An 11473-nucleotide genomic window follows, 5' to 3' on the forward strand; every position below is an offset into this window, starting at 1 on the left:
GACATCTCGGCATGGATGAAAGAATATCACCTACAGCTCAACCTGGCAAAGACTGAGCTTCTTGTCTTCCCTGCCACTCCAACTCTACAGTATGATTTCTCCATCCAGCTAGGTTCTTCTACAATTACCCCATCGACTTCGGTCAGAAATCTTGGTGTAATCTTTGATGACCAGCTGACCTTCAAAGACCACATTGCGAAGACTGCTCGATCTTGCAGGTTTGTTTGCTTGCACAACATCAGAAAGATCAGGCCCTTTCTAACGGAGCATGCTGCACAACTTCTTGTCCAGGCCCTTGTCATTTCTAGGCTGGACTACTGCAATGCTCTTCTGGCTGGACTTTCCATCAAGCACAATCAAACCTCTACAATGATTCAGAATGCAGCAGCACCACTGGTCTCCAACGAGCCCATGTTACACCTCACTTTATCTCCTTGCACTGGCTACCGGTTGCGGCTCACATCAAGTTCAAGACATTGATGCTTGCATATAGAACAGCCACAGGCTCAGCACCCGCCTACTTCCACTCACTATTACGAATCTACATCCCCTCCAGAAGTCTGAGATCCGCTAGTGAGCGACGCCTCGTGGTACCATCACAGAGAGGCTCAAAATCACTTTCCAGAACATTTTCGTTCACCATTCCTGGCTGGTGGAATGATCTTCCCACCCCTATCCCGTATGCTGAATCCCTGACAATTTTCAAGCGACAGCTGAAAAGTCATCTCTTTCCATGCTACTTGACTTCATCCTAAATTAAAAAAAAAAAACTTTGTCTTTCTCTTTATTTATTCCTACCCTTTCTTGCTTGTACTTATATTTGAACAATGCCTAAAACTTGGTATTAGAAGCACTTCCTGTGTCTGTTTGCCTCTTTAAGAAGAATCGCTTTATGTATTCCCCAATTGTAAGTTGCTTTGGATAAAAACGTCTGCAAAATGACTAAATGTAAATGTAAATGCTTAACTGATCAGTATCGGCTCTTCTCAGTCCACATTTGATTCAGATTTGTCGGACATACAGGCATTCAGTGCGAGCTTCATGCTTTCTAAACATACTGTATCTCCACTTGAACTTGCAATTATTCTGCTTATTGTACATATAAAATACAAGAAGTTTATATCAGTAGTCACATATCCATAATTGTGACCACAAAGTCTGTTTACAATGTCTACCATTGTAACATGTTTACATCTGAGAAAGTGTATCTTGTAATATATAAACATAAACATATGTCATAAATATATTTATTTTAATCTGCACAACTCTGAATATATTGGATTGATTTTAATAACATTAATGTACTTGAAGTGTACACTAAACATACATTCCTTTAGGAATATACAAGTATCAGATCGGGATAAGGTATCGGCAGATACTCAATATTCAATGTCAATGGCACAAAAAATCTGATCGGGACATCCCTAATGTAAACCAATTTATGTCGTGTTTGTGTGTATGTCAGGGGCAGTTTGAGAGCTAGTGAGTTCCCTTTCAAGTGAAATGTATGAAAAACAGTACATGATCACTATTATTCCCTGTTTCTTGTTGGCCTCAATAATCCTCTTCTCTAGCTAGATTATGCTTTTTTGTAGCCAGATGGTGTAGCTATGGCAAGGGTTACTACAGATTCAAGCACTTTTCGAGCACTTTCAAGCAGTGACACTCTGTGCTTTTCAAGGGTGGGGAGGCTATTTATAATAAACTTTAACAATAATAAAATGTACTTGACGATAATCATTTGTTATTAGCCACATGTTGTAAAGTTCTGCCTATTGAAGAACTCATTCAGTCATCTAATAAATAACCCATGATTCCAGGCAGGACAAAATACAATGATAGAAAGCTCAATGTTCAATAAATAATCAGATGTACATTATATGCAAAAATAGCTCAGAAGCAAACTATAGCAAGATAAACTGCTATAGAAATGAGTTGTAGTACCCATGTCATTACACACACACACACACACACATATAAATAAATAAAGTTACTGGCGTAATGTATTTGAAAAAAATAACTCAGATATTTCCTTCTAAATTAAAAAGTAATGCTTTACATTACTAGTTACTTAATTTGATTACGTAACTCGCGTTACTTGTAATGAGTTATATATATATATATATATATAGTCATGTGAAAAAGTTAGGACACCCTCTTGAATTCCATGGTTTTCCGTATCAGGACATAATAAAAAAAAAAAATCTGGTCCTTGACAGGTCTTACAATTTGGAAAATAAAACCTCAGATGAACAACAACACATGACATATTGCACCGTGCTATTATTTATTTAGCAAAAATAAAGCCAAAATGGAAAAACCATTTGTGACAAAGTTAGGACACCCTTACTATTAACATAAGAATTAAGAGGGTAAGTAGCTGTCAGGCACTGCTAATCAAAAGCCTTGATTAACTGATCAACAAGTGTGAGTACCTCTATAAAAGCAGAAGTTTTGGCAGTTTGCTGGTCTGGAGCCTTCAGGTGTGTGTTAACACAATGCCAAGGAGTTAAGACATCAGCAATAATCTTAAAGAAGCAATTGTTGCTGCCATCAATCTGGGAAGAGTGACATGGCCATTTCCAAACAATTTGAAGTCCATCATTCTACAGTGAGGAAGATTATTCACAAGTGGAAGACATTCAAAACAGACACCAATCCTCCAAGGAGTGGACGTCTCAGCAAATTCACCCAAAGATCAGACCGTGTAACGCTCAGAGAAATGGCAGGCAACCCAAGAACTACACCGCAGACTCTACAGGCCTCAGCTAACATGTGAAATAATAAAGTTCATGACAGTACAATTAGAAAAATATGGGACAAGTATGACATGTTTGGAAGGCTTGCCAGAAGAAAGCCTCTTCTCTCTAAAAAAGCATGGCAGCACAGTTTAGGGTTGCAAAGCTGCATCTAAACAAACCATAAGACTTTTAAAACAATGTCCTTTGAACAGATGAGACCAAGGTGGAGATGTTTGGCCATAATGCACAGCAGCACGTTTGGTAAAAACCTAAAGAGCATATCAGCACAAACACCTCATATCAAAAGATACACATGCTGGTGGAGGGCTGATGATTTTGGGCTTGGTTTGTAACACCACAGGACCTGGGCACCTCACAGTCATTGAGTCGACCGTGAACTCCTCTATATACCAAAGTATTCTAGAGTCAAATGTGAGGACATCCATTCGGCAGCTAAAGCTTGGCCAAGACTGGGTGATGCAACAGCACAATGATCCCAAGAAAACCAGCAAATCTACAACAGAACAGCTGAAAAGAAAAGAATCAAGGGGTTACAATAGTCCAGTCAAGGTCAAGACCTCATCCTGACTGAAATTGCACATCAGCTGGGTCTGCGTGGAGAGGGTTCTGGCCTTCAGATTCTTGGGCATGAACATCGCTGAGGATCTTTCCTGGAGCACAAACACTTCAGCAGCGGTCAAAAAAGCACAGCAGCGACTCTATTTCTTGAGGACACTGAGGAAGAACCATCTACAAGAGCAGCTGCTAGTGTCCTTCTATCACTGAGCCATTGAAAGTGTGATAGCTTACTGCATCTCTATGTGGTACTCCACCAGCTCAGCGGCAGACAAGAAAGCTCTCCAGTGGGTGATCAATTCGGCACAAAAAATCATTGGCTGTCCTCTGCTTTCCTTAAAATAACTTTACACTGCATGCTGCCTTGGAAGGGCAGCGAACATGTTAAAGGATCACTTCCATCCTGGACATAATTTGTTTGAATTGCTGCCCTCTGGTAAACATTTTAGGTCCATCAAATCACGGAACAATAGACTTAAGAACAGCTTTTACCCCAGCGGTATACGGGAGCTGAACGCTGTCAGCATACACACGCACACACAACACACACACATAAAAAATGAGAAATGCACCAATCTGATGGGGCATCTTATATCTCAACCGACACAGGTTAACAACACCCTCTGTATACCTCTGTGTGTGTCTATTTAGTATAAGTTTACATCTTATATTATTCAGTTTGTGTTTGTGTGTTTATTCTGTTGCACTTACCTCTCTTTTATTGTGTGCAATATCATGCAGCACTTTCTGCTCACCGTGCAATATTTCTGTGCAATATCTGACTGTTCGTTTTGCTGTTATGGTTTCTCTTCTAAATTAGATGTTTAGCTTGCACTAATTTATGTGTGATTGCACTGTATTAATGTATTTAATTGTACTAATTTAGCTGTACTTTTAGTATAGTGACAATAAAAGAATCTTGAATCTTAAAATGCTGTGGTTATAGCTGTGTTTAAACAAATGCCCTTAAACCTCAATAAACTGGAGCGATGTTGTAAAGAAGAGTGGGACGAAATTCTTCCAGAACGATGTGAGAGACTGATTAAGCAATTGAAGGCAATTGAATCATAGGGTGTCCTAACTTTGTCACACATGGTTTTTCCATTTTGGCTTAATGTTTGTTAATTAAACAATAACACAGTGTGATATGTAATGTGATGTTGTTCATCTGAGGTTTTATTTTCCAAATTTGCCAAGGACCAGATCATTTTTTATTATGTCCTGATACAGAAAACCATGGAATTGAATAGGGTGTCCTAACTTTTTCATATATATATATATATATATATATGATGTGAGTGTGCGAGAGATGTGAGTGTGCGAGTCCAGTGATGGACTGGCCATCTGTTCAGGGTGTTCTCTACCTGTGGCCTGAAATACTGGGACAGGCCCCAGCGGTTTCAAAAATGCATGGATGGATGGACACTCTAAGAAAAAAATATCAGCCATTTTTAAGGATGATGTTCAAAATTTAAGCACATTCCAAACTTTGTACACTTTAAAATTATAACAGTTTAAATCTAGCATTTCCAAACTTTTAAAACTGCCCATAATAACTATTCAAACCTTGAGCCCTTTGGGTCCTGGACAACTGTGTAGAACAGGGGTCACAACCCTAATTAACACACCTGAACCAGCTAATCAAGGACTTAGGTGGATCTTAGGTAGATCAAGGCAGGTGTGTTGAGGCAAGTTGGAGCTAAACTCTGCAGGACACCGGCCCTCCAGGATCAAGCGTGGTGACCCCTGGTGTAACATCTCCTATATCTGTCAATTAGCCCTAGCCAGCGCTTCTCAAACCTTTCTTGAACAAAACATTTTGTATATCTCTCTCATTTAACACACCTGATTTAACTCAACCCATTAGTGGAGACGGCAAGACCTGAATTGTGTGTTCAAAATGTGCAGTGGTGAGGGGGCTTCAGGATAGGTTTAAGAAGCACAACAAGGGTTTTAAATTTTGCAGCTTTGAAACAAAAATAATCGTAAAAATTATGTACAATTATTCATGGAACATCTTTATTCTGTCTGATGTCAAAGCAGTGACAGATCATTTGACGCACATACATTCAAAATTAATTTAATACAGGTAAGATCAATCAAAACAAAATTTCACTCAATATTTGTGCCTAGATATTTTTAGGTGAAACTGCTTTTTTTCAAACATTTTTATCAACATGCTGTAACAGGTTGATTTTTGTTTTAACAAATTTTTTTTTTTTTTTTTTTTAATCTGATGCTCTCATCCAAAACTGACTGTCAATTCATGCATTTTCTGTGTTGTGAAAGTTGTTTGGGTGTATGTATTTTGTCTATGTATTTTCTTATCAATGATATCAGATCGACTTTTTTTATAGTGTGGATCATGTTGGAGAGGTAATGATTACAGCAGGACTACGCAAATGTAAGTCTACAGACACACAACTTCTGTCTTTGGTTTGTTGTGTTTTAAATGTTATTTTATTGTGTCTAGATGCCTGTGATCTCACACTGGATCCAAACACAGTGAACATTCATCTTTGTCTGTCTGAGGAGAACAGAAAGGTGACACGTTTGGAGGAGCAGCAGTCATATCCTGATCATCCAGACAGATTTGATTTCTTTCCTCAGGTTGTGTGTAGAGAGAGTCTGTCGGGACGCTGCTACTGGGAGGTTGAATGGAGCGGGTGGAGGGGGGTTGTTATATCAGTGGCACATAAAGAAATGAGCAGGAAAGGAGGAAGTGATGATTGTAGGTTTGGGTTCAATGAAAAGTCCTGGAGTCTTGATTGCTCCGATGACATTTTCACTGTCTGGCACAATAAACTTAGCACTGACATACCCGTCCCATACTCCAAGAGAGTAGGAGTCTATCTGGACTGGCAGGACGGCACTCTGTCATTCTATAGTGTCTCCAAAACACACACACTCGCACACTTACACACATTTTACTCCACATTCACTGAACCTCTCTGTGCTGGATTCAGGGTTTTTATTGACTCTTCCGTGTCTCTTCGTCAAATTGGAAAGATTCGATACAATAGGGTGAAAGGTATTTGGAAGGGGTTGAGAAGTTTGGAACATCCACAAATCATTAACATGTAAGAATCAGCTCATGTTAAAGCTGCCGTTAAAGCCAAAAAACATTCTGAACATCATCTAAATTTAGACAGAAGAACTTATGTAATTACATGAATATATGACTTCCTGCACCTTGCGACACCTATTCAGTTCAGTATTCAGAGACCCATTCAGTCATAGTGAGGTAATAAGAAAACAGTCTAGATACTTCCTGATCTCTGTAAAATGTAGCACATAAATTAACAGTAAGCAGTGTGTTAAACAAGGTTAAAAATATCATCAGCCATTTCAGTCTGATATTAATAGTTTGGTTTTCAATGTGCCTGGACATGTTGTAAATTATTCCTCATAAAGATTAGGGGTGAGGTCACATAAGGACGAGGGTGGCGCTGGCCCACCTGATTAAAGCTGCCAGAATAAACTAGTGGTCTGAAAATAAAACGGTATATAATTAATATCTGTTGTGTACATATCTACAGTTGTAATGTGTATTTCTACAAATGCAGTGTGCAGCACTGATGCTGATTTACACAGATAATTTGTACTGTGCTGTTTTATGTCATTTTCAAAGTTCTAACACGTTAACCAAAATAGCATATATTGTGCTCTAGCTCTTAGAGTAGCACAGCTGCTTTCAAAACAATGTAGCTTTTCCAGTAACAACCAACCGTTTCCAACCGTAGCAATTTAGCTCAGTAGTGCAACTGAAAAAAGTTTCCACAAAATATAAAAAAATACAGTTTTTAACATTGATAATAATAAGAGCCATTATTAATAACTGAGCACCAATAATAATTGAGCATTAGAATTTGTTAGAATTTATGTAGTGCTTTGACATATTGTTTTGACCAATGCTGTATAGCTGTGTTTTGAGGTGTTTTCATTGTCAAACTACACATTTTTAATGATTAAATATGCCATTATTTTATATGAAGATGTTAATTGTCTTTAATTGACAAAATATTTTAGTTTGTCTTAAGCCCGAGACACACTGCATGATTTCCGGCTGTCCCAGACGAAAGACTGGCATCGTGAAACAATCGTGGCGATTTCTGTGATTGTGGCTCCTAATCGGTGGTCCTGTGTCGTACAAAGAGAGAGGTTCAAAGATGGCCGTTGTCACGGTCTTGCGACCAAAGATAGCCTACGATACATCATGATCATTGCACAGTGTGTTTGCTGCTACGATCCACGTTTACTGACCAGCCAATAAAAATGCGACATGAAATCAACATGGCGCTAAAACATAAAACTGCTTACCTCAAGCTCTTATGCCTTCCTCTTTCGCCGCTTCCACTTTTTTTCAGCACACATAAAAAATACAACTGCTAAAGTGTGATTTATCATGCTCTTTTTGTTTACCACTAGTGCATGCTGATGATGTTTTATTCTTCTATAGAAACGTGGGTCGTAGCGTACGAGTCAATAGGTGTCCTCATCGTACAGTCTACACTCATGTCGTAGCCATGTTTATTAGATCCATGCCGCACAGTGTGACATGCAGTGATCTTTTAGGATTGCTAAAATCATGCAGTGTGTTTTGGGCTTTATAAACATATAGCAGCCACTGAAGCGGACTGCCAGCCGTCAGACGGTTAGAGATTAAACCCCTACTGTCCATTCCTTTGGAGTAAATGAAACAAATTGTATACACTGCATTATTGAAACAAGATGTTACATATTTGTACTAGATGTGTGAGATTAATGTTTAATAAAACAAAATGAGAAGGCCAAAAAGGGTTAGGTTGTGCCCCGCTCTTCCCTAATGTTATTTTAGTTAAAGTCATACTTTAGTTAAAGTCTTTTTTTTTTTTTTTCATTTTTCATAAATTTCAAATTTGTAAAAATCCCATAGTTGTTTTTTTTAAGTCACTGTTATTTGTTGCATTTTTGGTAGAGTGAAATATATAGTTCTTGGAAATCTTAATGGACAAATTCAATCTTATATGGAAAATTTCATATGGAAATTCAATTCTTTGAAGTGCTTGAGTTAATTTTTACTAATTGCACAACAGATCACAACAATAAATGATTTGTATAGGCTAGTACTGATATCTAGTACTACCTGCAGAGTTCAGACCCAGTACTGCTCCAGCACACCTGTCTGTAATTATCAAGAGTTTCTGAAGATCTTTAAAGTCATACTTTAGTTAAAGTCTTTTTTTTTTTTTTTCATTTTTCATAAATTTCAAATTTGTAAAAATCCCATAGTTGTTTTTTTTAAGTCACTGTTATTTGTTGCATTTTTGGTAGAGTGAAATATATAGTTCTTGGAAATCTTAATGGACAAATTCAATCTTATATGGAAAATTTCATATGGAAATTCAATTCTTTGAAGTGCTTGAGTTAATTTTTACTAATTGCACAACAGATCACAACAATAAATGATTTGTATAGGCTAGTACTGATATCTAGTACTACCTGCAGAGTTCAGACCCAGTACTGCTCCAGCACACCTGTCTGTAATTATCAAGAGTTTCTGAAGATCTTAAATAGCTGGCTCAGGCCCAGCTGTCCACACGAACGCGGGTGTTTATATCGGCCATTTGTCCACACGCAAACGCAGCACCAGTTCACTGAAATCGAACATTTTTGAAAACTCCTGCCAGGGTAAAGATTTTCAAAAACTCCAGTTGCAGTGTTATCGTGTAGATGTATCGTGTAGAAACCGGAGTTTTGGGCTTGTGACGTCGGAGCATGCGCTGTTATCGCCGCCTACTGGAGACTTTTTCAGGCTTCTGATTGGCCAACATGGCTTTACGGTTGAGATTATATCGCCACCTGTTGGCTTGGCATGCTCTTGACAGTGCTTCATAGCATACTTTTGCATTTTCCTGTGGACGGAGATTTTTTTTAAAACGGAAGAAGGAAAAACTCTGTTTATAAAAATACCCATGTATGTATGGACTAGGCCTCAGTTGTGTTTGATCAGGGTTGGAGCTGAACTTTGCAGGAAAGTAGATCAGGATGGGGCAGCCCTGCTATATAGGGTCGTGTGAGTGCTGGATGATTATTGACCTATAGCAGAGTAAATGAGCTAAAAATAATGTTCTATGTTTGTTATGAGAACTTTCCTGGCTAACCAACAACAAACCTTAAATGTGCTATGTATGATTTTTACTTTCATAAAATTAGCAAAAACTATAGGTGGATTAACCAAATGGAAAATTGGGCAAGTACCAAGGGTGATACGTTGTCTGTAGCAAGACGCAACATCGAGTTTGCCAGACGCAACGTCGTCTTTAAAAAGAAACACCCGTGAATGCTCTTTCAGTGTGCTGAAGCGTACAGGAAGTGCATTAGCATGGTTCAAATCGTACTTATCTGACCGCCATCAATTCGTAGCAGTGAATGAAGAGGTATCATATCGATCACAAGTGCAGTATGGAGTACCTCAAGGCTCAGTACTAGGGCCATTACTCTTCACGCTTTGCATGTTACCCTTGGGAGATATTATCAGGAAACACGGTGTTAGCTTTCACTGATATGCTGATGATACTCAGCTCTATATTCATCGCGGCCCGGCAAAACATACCAATTTGAAAAACTAGCAGAATGCATAGTCGATATAAAAAACTGGATGAGTAATTTCTTACTGCTAAATTCTGAAAAAACAGAGGTCTTAATTATAGGACCTAAAAACTCTGCATATAATAACCTAGAACACTCCCTAAGACTTGATGGCTGCTCTGTCAATTCTTCGTCATCAGTTAGGAACCTAGGTGTCAGTTGCTTTGACACAATCTGTATTGTTAAAAGCGCTATATAAATAAAGGTGACTTGACTTGACAGGGGAGATGGCCGCCTGCAACACAAACAGGGGGTAGTGCAGCCTGATGTGTGCAACCCACTCGACACGGGAAACCACCACCGCTGAAATGCTGTACCGCCAACACCAAGAGCTCCAAAGAGCGCACTGAACTCGTTCAGTCTTCTTTTCTCAGTAGAGTAGTCAGGAGCAAAACGATGTGATCGCTCGGCTCCGAAGCGAAAAGCTGGTATGCGTTGCACCTGCTACCTTTTCATGCTCACGCTGTGATCAGCGGCAGCTGGATGCAATCATTGCATGTCAATGTCCATTGGCTCGTTTAGTTACACTCGAACTGAAGGGCTGAAAGGGAACACTTATTTTGTGTAGAGAAAAGGATACTTTGTGATTGTGTGTATTGTACTAAGACAATTGAAAATACGCTGAAATGTTTGAAAAAAGTGCACTTTTGATGATCTTTTGTGAAATTAGTATTAACAGTTTTGAAAATTTACCAGTTGCTTGTGAAAATAGTACCAAAAAACTAAATTAGATAAAATATATTGATTACAGATTCTTTCTTGTTTCATTTATGTATGACTGACAAATATGCATCATGTTAGGTTTATTAGTTTGTTTGTGTTAAAATGGTGTAATCCAAATGGATGGATTACATATATGCAATTCAAATACACAAATCCTAAATTTAGGCCTAAATATTTTTTGAGTGTAGTAAAATCAAAACCAAAAGTTAATTCAGATGTATAAATATTTGGTTGGTGATCCAATGTTGTAGGTTCAGTCCCAGAAAGAACTGATCCACGGTAGGGTTTCACAATTACAGAAATAGGCAAATCAAAGTGTGCATTATAAAGAAAATAATAACTCTTTTACAAAAACTCGTTTAAAGCACATGTGCTAGGTTCTTAAAAATGTACTCTTTGTATTTGTTTTTATAAAAAAAAAAACACACTACTCCGAACCATGAGACTGTACTCACCTGACATCAGCAGAAGAGTCCTTTAAAGGGGTCATATGATGCGATTTCAAGTTTTCCTTTCTCTTTGGAGTGTTACAAGCTCTTGGTGCATAAAGAAGATCTGTAAAGTTGCAAAGACTAAAGTCTCAAATCCAAAGAGATATTCTTTATAAAAGTTAAGAGTCAGCCACGCCTAACTAAAACGGCTCGTTCTAACATGCCCCCACATACCTACCTCACTATGTGGAAATATTAGCATAATGCAGCCCAAATGTGCACGCAAAGAAAGAAGGAGTGGTTTCAGGAACAGCAGTAGTGTTGAAGCAGCAATGTCAGGGAGACGCTGTGTTTCAGTGCGAAAGCAAAAGC

The 11473-nt window shown here is 38.4% G+C and overlaps 1 protein-coding gene across 1 annotated transcript in view; it reads left to right on the plus strand.

Annotated features, from left to right (window-relative positions):
* LOC107723011 (protein NLRC3-like) overlaps positions 1-6401 on the plus strand; it is a 26921-nt gene extending 20520 nt beyond the window's left edge. Inside the window, exons 6-7 of the mRNA XM_016531512.1 lie at positions 5675-5721; positions 5791-6401. Of these exons, the coding sequence (XP_016386998.1) occupies positions 5675-5721; positions 5791-6401 (658 nt within the window). The remainder of the gene's footprint in view (positions 1-5674; positions 5722-5790) is intronic.
* Positions 6402-11473: the final 5072 nt, after the last annotated feature.

This window comes from Sinocyclocheilus rhinocerous, unplaced genomic scaffold (assembly GCF_001515625.1).
Source record: "Sinocyclocheilus rhinocerous isolate Xijiao unplaced genomic scaffold, SAMN03320098_v1.1 scaffold664, whole genome shotgun sequence".
NCBI classification, from domain to species: Eukaryota; Metazoa; Chordata; class Actinopteri; order Cypriniformes; family Cyprinidae; genus Sinocyclocheilus; species Sinocyclocheilus rhinocerous.